The following is a 19282-nucleotide window of genomic DNA, read 5'->3' on the forward strand; positions in this document are numbered from 1 at the left end:
ATGGAACATCCATATAATAGAACCCTTTTCAGTCATTAAAAATGATGAGGTTGAGCCCCAAGATAAATTAAGAGAAAAAAAGCAAGGTGTAAGAACTGTATGTTTAATATGCTATCATCTTTGCAAATATATATATACACACACACATACATACATACAAACATATCATCTTTGGAAGAATATGTAAAAAACTGGTAACAGTTTTGCTTCAGTGGGGATTAGGGGAGAATTAGTGGAACTCTCTGTGTCTTTTTGTAGCTTTCACATCTTTTCCCTTGTGCATGTATTAGCTATTTAAATGAATAGCTGTTTTCAAAACTAAAACATAGCAGTATAAATAATTATATATATAACATTCATACAAAGTTCTTTTCATGTGTACAAAAAGATCACAGTTGCAACTGGAATAAATTTTAATGTTAAAAGTAGAAAAGCTCCTAAAATCAGAGCTTGGGGTATGGTCCCTGTCAGTCCAAATTTAGGAAATGCTCCGCTTCCAACCCAAAGGAAAAGCATTTTCTCTTGCAATGAACATCCTCCTTGGGATGCAATGCACTTGTTTCTAATCCATTCAAAGATATGAAAAATTAACCTGACCAATATTCAGATGGACAATTGGAAAAGACTCTTCTCACTTAAAAAATACTTTCCAATGCTTATACAATGTTACAATTTCCCCTCTTCTAAGTAGGAACAGATCTTGGATTCTAAGAATGAATTTGTTCCAGCCAGGACTGTTTTTCTCAGCTCTCAAGAGCTATTTCATGTTCTGGACCATTTGAGATTATTGACTGATAAGTCTTCAGCTACCAGTAATATCTGAAGAAATATAATGGAAATCAAATGTTGTCAAATGTCTATATTCTGAACAGTCTCCGTGGTTTCCTACAATGCTGGGTTATAACCTCTACTCCCTATGGGTATAAAACCTGCCCCACGGTAAGTAAAGCATTTATGTACACAGAAATTTTGTTTAAAAGAAAAATTGCCATCAATACCTGAATTAGCCACGGAAATGACATTCAGTATCTATTTTTAAAATGCATTAAATATGTATCTGGTGGAATCGTGAGGAATTTATTGCTTGTAGGCAAAATCTCCATCAGCGACAGGATAGATGTGAGGATTCACAGAGCGGCAGAGCATGGAGAACTGGCAGAGTGGCCTTTGGCTTGAGTCTCAGTGAGGCTGTGGGAAGGTGAAATGGCTCATTAGAAAAAAGCCCAGAAAACAGCTGCATTTGAAGCTGAATCAGAGAGCACAACTTGACCAAGGAGGGGCAAAGAAAGCAGGGCCAGCGCCCCCAGGACAGAAACTGTTCATTGTCAATGGATAGACAGCAACTTTGTATCACCGTTCAGGCATCGGATGTCATCAGTTCTTGGCAGCGTCTGCTGACTCTGTGAAGCTGGGTACAGAAGAAAGGTGTTGACAAACACTCGCTCACAGGCCATTGGTCCTCCACTGCAGCACGAGCCACCAAGGGAGAAGCCAGAATAAACATTCCAGGAGGTCTTTCCAGGAGACAGCCTTGTTACCCACGCCTGGCTGTAGAGGAGGAAGTTATTTAAAAATTGGTCACTGGAGAGGGTGGGGCCAACTCCCACTCAGCGTCCCTTGTCCTCATGATCAGTTTCCACCGAAGGCTTTCGTGGCCCTCGACAACACACACACACCCTCTGGTATTCTTTGGGGAGGGAGAGGAAGGGGCGTAGTACGGGCACTGGCCAGAGACGGTGGGGAAGGAAAAAGGAAACAGAGAAAGGAAAATTCAGACAGAACTCTAGAAATCAAGACTCTGAAAATGATTCTGTCCCAGAGAGGGACTGCTCTGCCACAGGCAACAAAAATCTGAAGGTTTTGTGGAGATCACTGTGACAAGTGTGAATAATCTTGGGTTTCGGCTAGTTTTTTCCACCTTCTATTTTTGAGATCCTCCTTTAGGCTCGCTCCCTCAGCCTGGGCTCAGACGACTTTCTTCACGAGGCATGTCTAGGACAAGATCTTTAATATTAATGACTCACCCTAGGGGTTTATTATTTCTTAATTTGACTTCGAATCATAAAGTTGGAAGGGACAGTGGAGACCTGACCCACCTGCTTTACAGACGAGGAAACTGAGGCCTTGAGGGACTAAGAGATTAGTTAAAGCTATCAGAAAGCTGGGACTAGAATTCAGGCTTTCTTTCTCCAAGTGGAGTCCTTTTGCTACTTGAAACGTAACAATTTCCCCTCTCACATTCTACTCACCCTTTTATACATTCTGTTTAAAACTGCATGGTCCATTTCCCTGTTCCAGAGAGAACTGAATATGTTGATTCAGCAAGAATTTCCAGAGAGCTGAGAGAGCAAGTCCACATCTCTATATAAGGGCCTACAATGTTTAATGTGATCAAAGGAAACTTAATTGACAACGTCCAGATTTAACAACACTTGAGACTAAACTGACACCCACTTAAACATATGAAATGCAGAAGATAGGATTAACCTTTGTTTTCAGGGGAAGCCATGCCCACTTAAGGATAATACATCATCAGTTGGCTGATGTCTTGGGGTCTGGGCTTCTGCACTTGATCATTACAGGGTAATACCCATGTGGTGCCAAGTGAAAAGGGATTTGGCATTTTCCAGTTCAGTAAGTCTAAGCAAACCATATAATTTGGCACCAAGCAGATTGGGTTTTATTAGAATTTTCCAGTTTGGCAGGTGATATTGATCAAATCAACTAAATTGCCACTCTATCTGTGAAAAAACACAATCAATTTGGTGACTTACCTTGCATCTCCTCCTGTAAAATATCTCCTGCTGATGAGGAAATACCCCATTCCACTGAGTCAAAGTAATTTCCACTCTCCTTCACTTGGAGTGGGTCTGTGGCACACAGTGACACTTTGGGAACATATACTGGCTGGTATTCTTATGTGTTCATCTTATCTGTTAATCTGTATGTTCCTTAAGAATGGGGCCCAAATCTTGTCATTCTTCTCCTGCACCTTGCTATGGCCTCTGTATTTCCTTACTCAACAAACATTTTTTTTTTTTTTTTTGAGTGTTCATGGCATCTGTTTTCTGAAAATGTCACTGAAGATAGAAAAATACCCTCAAGGAGCTCACATTCTTGTGGTAGAGACATACTGAATACCTGTAAATAAAATGACAATGTAGTATGGTAGGAGCATGATAGAGTTTATCTTGGAAGGTGATTAGAAAGTCTGTCTGTTTGAATATATCGCAATAAAATTACAAAAAAAAAAAAAAGTCCATCTAGGGCCCCAAGCCATTTTCTGTCTCTTCTCCCATTAGTTCATCTCTGTGTCCCCTGGCCTTCCCCTGCCTTGAAGGCAGCCATCACACTGTCACTGCACATCTGAGAGGTGCCTAACGTTTAAGACAGTAAAGAGCCCACACACCCTCGCCCCTGCTTCACCTGCCATTTTTATCCCAGCGACCTGCTTTTGCAGTAGCTTTAGGCCAATTCGTCAAAAGTGGGTTGCACGAAAAGATCAATTGAGATGAAGGACAAAAATATTAGAATTCATTTAATTCACTTCTATCTAAAAATTTTTTGAGAAAAAAGTTGTTTTCCTACCTTTTAAGGTACAACTGCCACTGGCATCCTCCTTAGGTCCTTCTGTTAGTCGGACATATATCATACACAGTAGGCATGGTAACTTCAGGGAAGAGAGAGGTTCCCAGAGCAGAGAAAGGCATCCACGGTCTTTTTTCCCTTTCAGAATATTATATCATATTGCAGTTTACCTGGGCTTGGTTGACTGCATTTAAGGTTTATATCATCCTAAATCAGGGGTCAGCAAACCATGGCACATGGGTCAAATCTGGTCTGCTGCCTGTTTCTGTAAATAAAGTTTTATTGGAACACAATCATGTTCAGTCTATCCTAAGTCAATCTATGACTGCTTTTAGGCAACAATGGTATAGCTGAGTAGCTGCACAGTGACTGCGTGGGCCACAAAGTCTAACATATTTACTATTTTACAATTTTAAAAAGTTTGCCAAACCCTGTTACAAATAGTTTAAGCACTGTAAAATTTTATAAGATGGAGGGAAGAGAGGATTGTGACCAGGAAAATCTTTATATCACACCTATGTTAATCTCACAACACAGTTCTTAAAAGAATGGTACAATTTAAAGATGAGTTATACATTTTTATCTTATGAAAACACAAGTGTTTTTAAATTGATCTTTTTTTTAAGTGGCTGATATTAGTGATCTAGAAAATATTTTTTAAAAATACACACACAAAGGAAAGGTGACATTTTTAATGAGTGAGAAACTCTTATGTATTCCAAAAGAAACCTACTTTGGGACAGAGCATTTCGAAAAAGAATATTGTGACACGTTTCCGTCTTTATGTGATTGTATTTCTAAAAATAATGCAAGTGTATCACATAAAATTTTTCACATCTGCAGTCTTAGAAAACTTGAAAGCAGAATTTTCCTATTTAAAACCCTCTACTTGACAAGTTTTGGTGAAATTTGAAACCATATGTTAAGAATATGAGAATACAATATCTTTCAATTAGTTTGCAAGAATAACAGATTGACATATGGGACAATGAATATTTACTAACTGAATTTTAACAAAAATATTTGCATAAGGAGTTTAAGAATGAAAAATGAGTATCATAATTCGGTAAGTTCAGACAGAGAGGGACTTCTCCCCCTTGGATAGCTAGTATTATCAATACGTTTTTTAATAAGAACAAAATATTTTGTGTACATTTAATAAGCATAAAAACACTATTTCATTTAAAAATATTGTTTACTTCATCTATTTCTTACTCATTACAATTTTTGTCTGTTTTATAGTGCATGTAATTTTTTAGTTGAATATATATATATATACACACACACATATAATTTATGAATAAATAAAGATACATATATTGGAGTACATGCTTCCAAAGTTTTTAATGATAGGTGTGTCCAGTCACAATATTTGCAGACCACTGATTAAGAATGTGAAGCTGGAATTTAGCAGACCTAGGTTTAAATAGGGTGCTATCACTCCCTGGTTGTATTCTCTTGGTCGAAATAACTTATCATGGGCCTTATTTTCTCAACTGCAAATTGACAGAAGGCACATAAAGCACTTAGGCCAGAGCCTGGCAAATAGTAAATGCTCATCAGCACCACCACATCAGCAGCCCCGCTATCTCAGCATTGCTGCCATCATCAGCATCACAATCCCCATTACATTAAGGACCACCCTTGTCACTCCAGTAATCAGGATGGTTTACCATGGTAACCATCACTACCTCCTAGTTAGTTTTTCTGGGGCTCTGTGGCAATTCTATGAAAGGCTGCCAAAGCTCACTAGAGTTCTTTATCTTAGGAATTCCTATATGCTTGTCTGCCGGCTTTCTGCTTCCAATTTTTTTTTTTTTTTTCTTTTTTACCGGCTACTGTTTCCCCCCATTTCTGGAGAGGGAAACAAAATTCATGTCCCAGTGCTGATCTGTTGTGTCCATACAGCCCTTTCCGGACTTAGGGCTAATCCTGAGCCGCATCAAGAAAGTGGTCTTGGTTCCCTAATACTGTTTCTATCCCTTCCATCCTGTTGTCTCGCTCTGCCTCCAGAGAAACCCCCCTGCTCTATTTCCTGACCCTGGGATTCCCACCACCATCTAGACAATACTCCTGAAAAAGGAAGTGGGAATTGTGATATGTGACTCCTTGCCTTTTGCGGCTCCTTTAGGCTGTTGGCTATCTGACAGAAAACCCCAAAGTCAGAAGTTCTCCATCCACTTAGCACCCCAGGAAGAGACTGAACATCTACCACTCTTTGAGCCAGTTGATTTCTCACCTACTTTGCCTCTGATGGGAGGTTTCTGTTAAACCAGAACAGCTGGGTGGGGTTGCACTTCAGCTGGAGGGTGTGTCACTCCAATGGTGGAAACATTCTCACAGGGGCCTCATGATCCACCACTGCCCCCAGAGAGGAAGCTCTAACTAAGCATTGTGTAATGCCTTCACAAATAATGTCAGCCACAAAGGCATAGCCTTCCTAAAGCTTTCTAATTCCCTATTTGAACGGTACATGGTCTAACATAGGACAGAGAGGGAGGGGAAATCAGATTTAAAAAGCAATTACAGTATAATGCTTTCCCTGTCTTTGGGAGGACAGCTACAGCAAGAGCTAGAAGCAAAACTTTGGGGTACCTGGACATTTTAAGTAACAAATTAAATAAATTTTGATTTATGGAATGGAAGTGGTATATAGCATAGGTGGCAACAGGCTATAGTGGTCATAAGCACAGATTCTAGAGCCAAACTGTCTGAATTTAAACCTGGTTCCTTCATTTACTTATTGGGTGACCTTGATTATGTTACTTAACATCTTGGTACCTTAGTTTGTTCATCTGTAAACAGGGATAATAAAAGCAGCTACCTCACAGTGTTACGAAGCTTAAATGAGTCAATGAATGAACAATACCTAGAATAGTGTCTGTCACCTATGAATTCTTTCATCCAGAAAATCGTTCCACTTGGCTTTTTAGACAATCATAACTGTAATGCTCTTGTGAGCCCATAACTGGATAAGAGCCAAACATGTATTGCAGTCTGTGGGGTCCCACAGAGCATAGAGTCTGTGTTTTTCATATACTCCTAGGCGATCATAAAAAGGTTCAGAAAATTGTGAAATACTGCTCTAGAGCATGGGTTGGCAAACTATGGCCAATTGGCCAAATCCATCTCACTGCCTGTTTTTAAATGGGAATGAGCTGAGAATGTTTTTCAGATTTTTAAATGGTTGAAAAGAAATTTAAAAGACTATTTCATGACAGGTGAAAATTTCAAGTTTGGTGGACATAAATAAGATTCCCTTGGGACACAGTCACATTCATTCATTTACACATTGTCTATGGCTGCTTTTGTGCTATAATGGCAGAGCCGAATAGTTGCAAGATTCCATATGGCCCACCAAGTCTAAAATATTTACTATCTGGCTCTTTATAGAAAAATTTGCTGACCCTTGCTGTGAGTGAAGGAAACCTCTCCTCTTGGAGACAGTAGGGAAATGAGTCGGATTGATCTTTCCTTGTATCATATAGGTAAAGGCTGATACCCCAGTTAAGGCATTGGATGTAGGAAGTAGTTGGAACAGGGCTCCTACACAACCTACAAATCTGAGGCTATTTAGGCCTATTTAAAAATAGACAAAAGAAACTTTCACAGTCCTCAGTTCAGTTTGTTGTATTAGAGATTGGAACCAGGACCCCAGTTAGTAACAAAGATTTCTTTGCTTGGTTTCCTTTGGGCATATACCGCCTTCAGAGACTTGGTGGAGAAATGCAATGACTGAGCCAAGGCAGACTTGAGTATACCTAGAATTGGTTATTCCTGGGTTTCTCATACTTCCTAGTAGCACCTTAATTTCATCAGATGTTTATTTGCATTAATGGAGAAAGCCAGTTTTATTTGCTTGCTGATAGATTAGATGATTTCACTTTATCATCCTCAGGTAGCCTTATCTTTGCTCAAGGCATGTGGTATCCCAACAACTCTAGAGGGTGAGCATCTATCTCTGATGTTGTCCATTGCCAATTGCATTTCCCCTCCCAAAGTCTGAGTGAGCATCCCAGCTTTTCATAGCTGTTGGGGTTTGGCTTTCATGCTAAAGGATGGAGTAGCCTGAGTTAACTTTTGATTTTCATTATATTTCACTTAGCTATTTTCTTTCTATACCTTGGTAGTTTATATTTTCAGAATTGTGACTAGGAAGCAGAAAAAGATTTTGAGTCCAAAACCAAAGAAACTGGTTGCTTTAACTTTGCAGAGGTTTGTCCTTAACTCCCAAATATGTATCTTCAATTTGGCCTCATTTGACCTTAATCAAAGTAACGATAAGTCAGCATTACTCATGTGCTAAGTGCTTTATATGGATTCCCCTTTAATCCCCCATACTGTCTATGAGGTTATTTATTATAAGGAAACTGAGTCATAGAGATGCTAACTTGCTCAAGCTAACCGGCTTGGAGATGACAATGCTAGGATTCCAGTCTAAGTAATCTAACCAAAACCTGTGTTCCAGACCCCACGCTGAACAGTCCTTAGCATCAGCCCCTAGGAAGGCCAAAGTTTCACATTAAAACAGTTCTGCTTAGAAATCTGGAAGCTTCACAGACCAGACAGTAATAAGTCCAGCTTTAAGTCAATTTAAAGGCTTCCTGGAACAATGCTTTTGTTTCCATAACCATTTAATCTTTATATAAAGAAGTGTAAACCTAGGGTCTTTTTGGTGAAGTAGATCTGATAACTTTTCCAATGAGTGCCTTTTAATGCAATCCCTTGAATTAACCTTGGAAAACAGTATGGGTGACAGGTAACTTTTGGTTTTCTCCCCAACAGCCATTTTCCTTTTTCCTTGATAACAGAACCCCAATTTTGTTCAGATTTGGGGGGCTTCATGCTTAATAGGTGACTTCCCAGCTCCAAGGAGTGACTGTTAGTCCAAAGCATTCATAGCAATTTTGTTCTCCCTGCCAGGGATTGGATCAGGCATGGTCATGTGATACAACCCAGGGCAATTAAGACATAAATAAAAGTCCACTGGAGTTCTTAGAATAGGGTGGGGTGGGGTGGGGTGGGGTGGGGGAGACACTAGATGAGGATCATCCCTTCCTACTTTCAGATATTGCAAATGAGATGTGGCATTTGAGGCCAGGGCAGCCATCCTTCAATCATGATCAGAGAGCCAAGAGAATCAAATAGAACCCTTGGAAATGTTGCACCTTTGAATTAATCCATCTTGGAATAACCTGTTCTGGATTTCTGAGAGATAAAGAATCCATTATATTCATTATGATTTAAGACACTTTTATGCATCTCTATCAATACAATCTATTCACCCCCCCTGACCCTCTCCACAAGACTCCTTAGAGGAAGACACAATAAAAAAAGAACAAAGCTAAGTGGATGTTCCCTCCTTCAAAGAAAGCTCCAAATGAGGTCCATTGGTAAGAAGTCCAGATTACAGAAAAATAAGAAGCTAGTTAGGGCTGGAGTTATTCTTAGTAAGGTTTTGAGACCTTAGCAAGGTCTTTACAAAAGATAAATTTTCAAATATTCCTTAACAAGGGGCAAAAAACAAACAAACAAACAAACAAAAAACAAGAAAACACCCTTGCTAAGAAAGCTATTTTATATCCTAGAGCCCAGTGTCCATTCAAGAAGGAATTCCCTGAATTCTAGTAACTGGTCAACAAATGCTCTTCTAAACACCTTTTTACTTTTCCCTATGTAAGAACAATAGACAACATAAAGGAGCTTAAATCTGTGGCGTAAATCCATTATTCAGCAGTATCAATGCTAAAAACTTCTATCCCTACATTTTTAACCAATGATTCTCTAAAGCAATTTGCCCTCATGTGATATCTACTGTACTGGGTATATGGTTACTCTGACCATAGTGCTTGTCTTTATTAAACCCTCGTAAGAAATCTTATTTTAGGTGAGCTTTGTGTTTAACTGGTGTGCATATACACCACTCTTGGAAAGCCACTGGTAGTCTACTTTTTTGGAATTTCACATAATGTTAAAATTTTTCAACAAGCATTGGGAATTTTCCATATTTGTAGTGTTCTAATTACTAATTTATATTAGAACAGCTTCCTGAAGATTCTTCAACATAATTAGTTTTTACTTCATGTATCTGTTTCGTATTGCTGCTGTAACAAATTGCCACAAACTTGATGGCTTAAAACAACACAATTTATTACAGTTCTGGATATCATAAGTACCAAACTCAAGATATCAGCTGTGTTCTTTCTGGAGGCTACAGAGGAGACTCTGTTTCCTTGCCTTTTCCAGTGTTCTAGAGACTGCCTTGCAATCCTTGGGTAGTGGACCCAACTTCCATCTTCAAAGCTGGCAGCATAGTCTTCCAATCTCTCTCTGACACTCATGTCTTCCTCTTATAAAGAGCCTCTGACCACACTGGGTCCACAATTTCCCCATCAGAAGATCCATAACTTAATCACATCTGCAAAGTCCTTTTTGCCGTGTAAGGTAACATATTCATAGGTTCTGAGGATTAGGATGTGGACATTTCTGGGGGTTCTAATTATTCAAGCAACCACACTACTACCATTGCTGCCACAGCTACTCTTACTGCTATTATTAATTCCACTGGCTTAAATTTGAATGTATACTATGGACTAGGCACTGAGCTAACTGCTTTACATTTGTTATCTCAATTAGTCTGCAAGCCACACATTAAAACTGTATAATTACTTTCTCAGACAGGCTGTGACTAAGCCATTGCTTTCTGATAAATGATGGTAATTTATCATCAAATTGAGTAATGATTCATAAAATCTGCCCTCTCCTAAGCATTGTCTTGTATATGCCTGAAAGTTTTAAGACTATAAACTTGTATGCTTAAGAAAATGTAGTCATAAATGTGGTCCTATAGGTAGAAATTTATGTTTAGAACAAATACAGCTACATTTATGAGTGGTACTAGGTTCAGTTAGCTTAGATCTTTGAAATCAATGCTAGTTATAATTTATGGCTGCCATCCTTAAATGGAAGTTAATTGTACCCAGCTTGGAAATTATGAATTAAACCCATAAAATAACTTTCAAGTGGGGCCTTGGTCAAAAAGTGTGTTAATGCCCAAAACCCATCACTACTTACTGCTCAAAAACTTTAAACTAGCTGCACAAAAACTTCACTGGTATTGAAGAGTACCACATTGTCATGTAGTTGGATAGCACGTTTTACTCTTGCGACTCAGATCTGTTAAATGCAGTTTTTAATGTACTGGGAAACACTTCAAAGTGTGGCTCTGATGTATCTAAACACAGGCCCTCCAAAAGACAATTTGGTATCTAAGACTTGCTAAATATTAGGTTTAGAGGCTCTCGAAAAATAGGCTGAGTGTCTCAGCTATTTGATTTGAGTAGGGCAACTTTTAAGGGTGGATGTAATTTAGGAGATGAGATAACCTAGTTACTTGAATATAAAGAGTCTGGCCCAGTGGATCCCAGTATGTCAGCTGTGAACTCCAGTGGCATAAGAGAATTAGCCTAAGGAGTCCATTAATCCATTTGAGCATCAAATGTCTGTGGGTAAAGTATATCCCACATATCAAATGAAGATATGGTTGTGATAATACAAATTTGCTTTAAAAAGATCACTGAATTCAAGTAGTTTTTGCTCCATCTGCTAGTTACTAGGTTCTTATGTACAATTAACTACAATCATGAGAGTCCATGAAATCCTGACATCCTTACAATGTTGGGCACCTCTGCTCTAGCTTGAAGAGTACAGCAAGCATTCACGAAACACTTCTAATACACACAAACACTTCCATTCATATAAGATTAAAGACTGAAAACTGTCATCTGACAGTTCTATACCAGGATTCTAAAGTCTCCCAAAAGATATGCTGAGGAGTAAATTAAACAATAAAATAAGACCAACTAATAATGCTGGTGAAACCTTTTGACTGTGTCTTTTTCTTCCTATGATGGTAGCTAATGAGTAGCTAAGGTTAAGAAACTAAAGAAGGTAAAAACCAAGCACTGCTTTATTTTAACTTGTCTGCAATAAGAATAATTAAATCAGTAAGCTAGATGGGCTTGTTTTTAAAATCCAACACTACGTTTTCAAAGAAAAATAGATCTGGCTTTTAAAATGTAGACAAATACTATTAGTTGTTTGTATAGCACTTCACAAAAAGTTTTCCCATTGCAGGGTCTCATAGATGGAACATTCTTATCATTTGTAGTCTTAAAAAAAAAAAGTCCATTTCGAAGATGAGAAAACACCACATGAAAGTGACTTGTCCAAATTTATAGTATAGTTATAATAGAGGAGCTTATTATTTAATAAAAAAAAATCAATGCCACAATAACAAGGTAAGTCATACGGATTAAAGTCTAGAAAAGTGCCACAAAGAATTTTCTAAATGCAATCTGTTAGCTCCCAGTTCAGGAAAACTAGAAATACTTGTGGTCATCTTACCTTCCTTAAATGAAGGTGAAAAAAATCCAAAAACCTCTGACATAATTTAACAATAAGATACTGCTTAGATATGGAATAAATTCGATTTAGTCATTTTCATATATGGTGTAATAATTCCTCTTTAAAGATCAGTATTCTAGGCCCTAATGATTATTTGTATAACTAAATAATCATTTACTAAAACAAACAGGTTTGTAGCAAAAAACACAGAACTGCATTTTAGAATTTATAATTACAACGGACCCAAGATTTATAAACTTTGCACACATAAGAAAAAAACCCTTCTTGTCTATATAGGATTGTACGGCACTGGAATATCTCAGGGAGTTTGCAGACTCTTTCCCTGGAAATCTTAACCACAGTTTAAATTAAAAGTAAGTTGCTCTCTGAAACGGTATAAATTACAGCAGTGCCTGCAGGGAGAAAGAATTACTGAATGCCTTTCAGTATGTTTTAAATCCGTGGAACCATTACAAAATTTAGTCTGACTACACATTTCTTGCCTAGTTAAAACAACATAAAATACTACCCAGGGATTTAAAAATTCTTATACCAGGGGTAAAATATAGCCAATGATGCTCACGTGTACCAATCAGATGACTTTTAGTTGGCTGAAAGCTAAGGTGCTTGAGAGCTGACAAGACTTCTACAATTTCTTTTTATATTTCCTTCAGCACCTGTTAAAGGGGACAACCTGCTCATACTTTTCTCTTATATATGGTCATTTGCTAATAAAAAACTTGTCCTTTTCCCCCAAATACTTACTTGCAAATTAAATACTCACTCTTCCTTTGTAATATATAGTCAACTGATAGAAATTGTAATTTCTGCTGATTCCCAAAACAGAAAATTTTAAGCAGTATTTCTCGTTAGATCTCTTCAGTCATTCAATCGCACATTCATTCTAATCAACAAACCAACCAACCAGCATTTACAAATCATCAACTATGTGTTGAATTCAATTATCTTAAATGGAACCAGCACAACAAGAAGTTTTAAAGAATTACCAGAACTTTTATTTTTGCTTATTTTTATTAAAAAAATAAATATGTCATAAAGTTTTTTTTTTTTTTTTTTTTTTTTTAGGGAGAAAAAAAGAAACACGTTTAATAAAACCAAATAAGCAATAGTAAGGTGTCTTAACTTGAAAAAGATTGGGAATCACTGGTTTACAAGTTAAAATCAAACAAAAGAACAACTGACTCAAAGTAACAGCCATAGTTGGCTGTTTCATGCCAATGGTAGCAAACAACAGGATCAACTAGGGCAAAATAAATAACTGTGTGGAAGCCCTGATAAGTGCTTAAACAAACTGATTCACTGAGATATCAGTATAGATATATCTTGCTTTAAACAACACAGAAGTTCCTGAAAAGTTTTGTGTATATGAAATAATTGCAAACATACTAGGAGAGCTTGGTATCTGAAGGAATTCTGTGGTGAATTCTTTTATGAATAACCACTTCCACTTTTGTAAATCTAAGTATTTCCTTTGCTTAAGGCGAAGTATACCTAGCTGCTACCCCTCTGAACTGAGGCATGAGCATATTCATCTAACAGTGCTCTAGCTGGGCCAGTGGCACAATTTCCAAGCTTGTGTTTCTATTAAGTAAGTAGTGTTAAGATACAGAGTCAGCCAGAGAATCCAGCTGCATCTGAAAAAGCAGGCCTAAGGTGGGATTACCACACTTAATAATTCCAAGTCAACAAATACTTTTGTGTGTGCTTTGTGCAAAGCACAGTAGTAAACTTCATCAATTTGGTTGTAGATCTTCAGTCAGGGGCTGGGCCTAGAATCCCAGAAGAAAGTAATACTTCTAATCCTCAAATTTGGCTTTAACCTAATTGGCTGCCTAACTCCTTCAAGTTGGGGTGGGTGTCAATGGAAGAGATCGACTTTTCCATGGCTACATTTAACAGCAGAAGAATCACATTTCATATAACTGGGTAGTGAAAAATTTTGCTGGTGATAAATGTTTTTCAAATGGTTCCTTTTTTTTTTTTTCCCCCAACTTCCCCTAAATAGAACAGATGAACAGATTCTTAGGCAAACTCTGTGGAACAAAGTCATTGATGTTCTCTGGTTGGGTGATGTATTTCAGTCCTGCTGAGAGAAAGAAAAATTTCTTTCCACCTACCAAAATTTTATAAACTTATCCTACACCACAGCAGTGAAGCTCTGGACAGGGAATAAGCATGGTAGTATCAGATCTAGTCAGTTTTATCGCTGTAAATAAATACAAACCTCACTTTGCTCACAGCCTCCATTTCATTTGGCCTAACTTCTACTGGACCCAAGCCACATTTAATTAGTTAGGCTGATGTTCATTTCTTTTTTTCTCTCTCTTTTTAAAATGCTTCTAATAACACTGCTGCCTATATGTACAAGTGTGGATGAAAAGAGTATGTGAGCTATATAGTCTTTTCCACACTGAGTACACTAACAACAATCAGGAAATAATTAAGGAATAAGTGGTCATTTTAAAACTTGTGTTCTTCTTAAAAAGACAAAAACAAAGTTCCTTTCTATCACTTAAAAAATGGGTCTGGAAAGTGCCCTATTAATTTCCAATGCTGTTCCCCACCCAGTCCCACCCATTCAAAACCTGCTACAAATGCTGGATTGAGTCCATATCAAATAATTTAGCAGTATCAGGATTTTTCAAATGGAAACAGTGTTACTGACTTCTTCATATTGGATAACAAAATAAGGGTAACTCTGGTCATCATTAAAAATGACAAATATCTGAGGCTCAAAGAAATTATCCACACAGGAGTCATACAGGTCACTGGTGACACTGCCAGGATTGACGGGAGGTGGCCTTCTCATGCCGTGACTGCCCACTGTGTATCTGCCAGTTAGCACTTTGGCCAGAAACATGAAATGGACTCCTTTGGAAGACTTCTTGGAAAAGTTATGAGAGTAGCTTGCCTTCTTTGCAAAATAACTGCCTTGTCCAAACATGGTGGCGTGCTTCCCACAGACTCGAGGATCAAAGTTGTGCTTACAGATTCCATCTACCACATCCTGGGATGTTCCATGAAATAAATGTCTCTCGTTTATGATTCTGTCACGGCCAAACATTTTCCTGTTCATATATTCCTTTTTCCTACACAAAAAGCAGATAGGGAAGTTGGAAGAAGGAAATATAGATCAATCTAAGAGGCACGGCATAGTCAAAACTTCTCTTCAATGTTTCAACAGGAAGAAAACCTAAAATGGCTATCAAAAGCAAAATACTACCAAAGACCATACTAAAAGTTTAAACTTATCTTTTCCACTGGGAAAAAGCCTTTCTCCACCATTTGTTCACTTTCTTTCTGTTCCATTTCAAATCTTATTCTCATATCTTACCTTCCTCAGGTCACCACCTTTCTTGTCTAACACCACTGACCTAAGTTTCTCTTAATTCGGAGATTTCTCAGACCCCTTTATACTACACGTACACATTAAATTAATTTGTTTGTTGATTTAGAGGCAACACAGTAAAGTGATTAAGAGCAAGGCCTCTGGTACTAGATGCTTGGGTTCAAATTCTAGCACCAATCTTATTATGTATGACCTGTGGCAGGTTATCAAACTTCTTTGTCATTCAGTTTCCTCTCTGTAAAATGTAGATTGCAAATAATCCCACTCCTAGGTCAGCTGTGAGGATTAGAGTTAAAATATGGAAAATATGAACATATTAAGTGTTATATAAGTGCTTACTATCATGTTCTGCTTTTGCTATTGTAACACTAAAGAAAAGCTCTCTCAAGCTTTTCACCCTTCTGACTCACCTTTTATATTTCTCCCAAAGAAACTGATTTTGGACTCTCAATATTTGCAAAATTCTATATTTAAACTCAGGCACAGTTTTATGAAAGAGATTATAAATGATTCGATAACTTTTGTCCTCTGCAGAAACAGGCACTTGGATGAAGTCCTGAGATGGATGCATATAAACCCAAGTTTCAGGGTAAAAGTTTGCCGAGGTGACCCCATCTGGGCAGATGATCTGTGATGAGGAAGTTGTTTCAAGAGGTGGAGGAGCTTGTGTGGGGACACCACCAAGTGTCCTGGAAGGGAAAGGAAGGAATGTTGATGTCAAACATCTAGAAATAAGTACATCTCACATTATAGTGTTCTATACCAGTATCTAACATAATCTGTACAGATTAAATGCTTGTATTTAAATAACAAAACAAAAAATGTTATCTATTTAAGAGGAAAAAAAGTCTTACAGTAAACACTGCCTACATACATGGATAACCTATTCTATTATTAGCTTCTTCCTAGTCTCCTCCCTGTAGAGAAAACTCTATAATGTACTGCTGTTAGGCAAGCAAGCAAGAGCCAATTTATAAATATCTTTAATCTGGATTCTGGACTCCTCTTTTGCCTATAAATTTGAGAAACTTTGTTTCAAGAGAGCAATGATAATTTATTTATGACTTCTTCAAACTATGCTGATACTAAACAGAAAAGACATCATCACTAAAGGCTACGTGTGGGGAGGGAGAGGAAGAAGGGCAGAGACAAAGTAGAGTGGGGATGGGTTGAAGAGGGGACTTACAGCAGAGGACCTAAAATGTTAAAAATAAAAAATAGAAGCAAACAAACATGTCACTTCATGGAGCACCAAAAGAAAGCTGACAAATATTTAGCATCTGCTTTACTTTCCAAGATCACATAAAATATCAAAATCATCAATACTATTCAAACCTTATAGATTTGGATGTGCTTAAGATGGAGCTATTTACTGTAAATTCTAGATAGCAGAATGCATATCCTTGAACCTTTAAATTCAGGTTTGTTACTTTGAATGATGTAGTTAAATGAGCAGCAGCTATTTTTGCCCAATGAAATGCTTCAATTGTAATCATACTTCTTGGTCATTTTCAAAACAGAGGAAAGGAAATCCTGATCCTGACACCCAGGTTCAGGGCCAGGGTACCGTAACACTCATCAGCACACGGTAGTCACAAGGAAGCAATGATGTCTGCCACACTGGATTAGGAAACTAGAGTTTCCAAGGGTTTTGTGACACAGAGGTTACAACTGTGTGTGAACATGCATCTAATCTCCAAAGAGCATATCATACCATCACCCTCCTAGTAATCATAGCCACCTTATGCTAAACACATACTTTACACACTATCAGTAATTGCCACAACAACCCTGAAAGATGGCTGGGTTATCCCCCAGTTTTTCAAATAACAAAACCAAGGTTCAAAAAGGTTTAATAATTTGTACTAGCAAAGCTAACAAACAGCAGGGAAAGGATCTGAATCTAAGCCTATTTAGATAATTTCTAAGCTCATACTCTTTGCTATACATTTCACAATTTAAACATACTTTTATAAGGTTTCAAAGTACTGGATGGTTATCAGGATTCCAACCCAGGTTTGCTGGACTCTCTCTACTACTATTACCAAATCTTTTGACTTTTAGAGATGGCTTGAAAAGAAATTAAACACTATGGATATACAATTAACTGCCTTCTCTAAACCCTACCCCATCAAGTGGTTGTACTTATATTTATTGTGCTTCTAAGTTCCTTTGTGAGATAGAATCGTGGGTGGATCCAGGACCAGGGGCAGATTTAAAGGGGTGCTGGTTTCTCCAACCTTCACAAAAGAAGGGACAAAGTCCTTGTCCTTTAGAGCATTTTCTCAGAGCCCTGACAGATTCCTCCAGAGGCCTGGTTCATAAATACATGTTTCATAATGCTTTCATCAGATTCTCAAAGTTTGTAACTTCTTAAAAGGAATGGCGGGAAAGCATAGAATATAGGCCCTTTATTTTAGTCCTTCCCTTTGTCTTCACCCTGACAAGAGGGAAAGTCCCAGTTTACCAAGTTTTCCAATATTATTAGGGGCCAAGGTTAACAACAGGTATTTCTGGGTTGCGAGGGAGTTTGTAAGATTCTCCCTAAAACCCTTTGCCCAAAACAGGTTTTGGGCTGTCTCAGCCTATACTGTAAACCTGTAACTGACAACAAAAGAGATGCTCCTTTTCTTCCTGATACTTTTCTGGCTAAAAGCCAGTTCCATAAAATGAAAGCTTCAAATGTATATTTTCTTTCTATTTTTGGAGGGTGGGGTGAAGGGGTGGGGCAGTCTATTATTTACTCACACATGCTTGAAGATGAGACTATGTAAATAAATCCTATCCATCCTAAGATATTAAATTAGTTTATATATATGTTAATATCCACCCCTACCCACAGATCCTTACTTAAATCTAAATTAGGCTACAAGATAAAAATGCACAGTCATTTGTCTGGAGGACTTCTATACCTTAGTTGTCTTATGTTAAAAATATATATATTCCAAGAACATTTAAAAATGTGTCTTTATTTTCTGAGAATGCTGAGTTTGTACTCAGCTCATGAGTATTCCAAAGACATACTGTGTGCTTCAAAGTGCTTTCCCAGCCTTCTTTAGACAATAAAAAGTTAAGGGTACTACATTTGTATTCAAGGACCTCTGAAGAACAGATTTTCAGAATCCAAGGTCACTTTTTATCACTCTCCTTCCCTCTCCTTGTGATTTTGAAAGATGTTTCTTAACCTAACTTCAGTGATGAAGTAAAAGTTAATTCATTTTATCCTCTTTGGGCAAAGAAACTATATCAGAGCTTCTCAGTATCATGAAGCAATCACATGGGATGATGTCCTTGCAGCTGAAAGAAATGAACCCAACTTCCTAAATCAGAGATGTTTGCTTATGCAGCTTCAGCTCAAGTATTCCAAGAATACTAAAGAAAAGCTCCTTTTTATCAGTCCCATTGAAAAGCAGCAGGGAAAAATCTCCTTTTAAAAAGTGCCAAATTTGTAGACATAGTCATGAATTAAGTGAGCCTCTCAACCCACCTCCTTTCCCCCAACCTCTCTGGCATTCCCAATTCTTAGGCATCTCTTATTCTCTGACAACTGTGGGCCTCCCTAACTCCTGTATTTTTCTTTGACCCTCTGCATTTAATAACACTTAAAAATGAAACAAAAACCCAAAAAACTTTCTTCCTAGTAAGGCCATCATCCACTCTGGAATCCACTTCTGAAATCTGCTATCTGGAACCAAGTCTTCTCCTCTTTCTCCCCACCAGGTCAGTCCCTAAGTGCTCAATGCCCCTTAGCCCCAAACTCTAGGGCAGATAGGATCTGAAATGCTGTATTTATCATACTGGTGAATTTGCTGCTTCTCTGTCTTTTCTAGTTGAAGCGTCTGTATAATCTCTTTTGCTGAGCTCTTACGTAATACCTGATTATCACTGTTTTAGACTGTAAGACTAAAATAGGAAATT

The 19282-nt window shown here is 37.8% G+C and overlaps 1 protein-coding gene across 4 annotated transcripts in view; it reads right to left on the reverse strand.

Moving 5' to 3' along the window:
• Positions 1–14590: 14590 nt before the first annotated feature.
• LOC119538830 (TCDD inducible poly(ADP-ribose) polymerase) overlaps positions 14591–19282 on the reverse strand; it is a 30739-nt gene continuing 26047 nt past the window's right edge. For all 4 annotated transcript variants that reach the window (XM_037842033.1, XM_037842038.1, XM_037842024.1 and 1 more), the window contains 2 exons: positions 15775–16053; positions 14591–15104 (listed from right to left, as the gene is read on the reverse strand). In XM_037842033.1, coding sequence (XP_037697961.1) covers positions 14657–15104; positions 15775–16053 — 727 coding nt within the window. In that variant the 3' untranslated portion in view covers positions 14591–14656. The remainder of the gene's footprint in view (positions 15105–15774; positions 16054–19282) is intronic.

This window comes from Choloepus didactylus, chromosome 1, assembly GCF_015220235.1.
Source record: "Choloepus didactylus isolate mChoDid1 chromosome 1, mChoDid1.pri, whole genome shotgun sequence".
In the NCBI taxonomy this organism is placed as follows: Eukaryota; Metazoa; Chordata; class Mammalia; order Pilosa; family Megalonychidae; genus Choloepus; species Choloepus didactylus.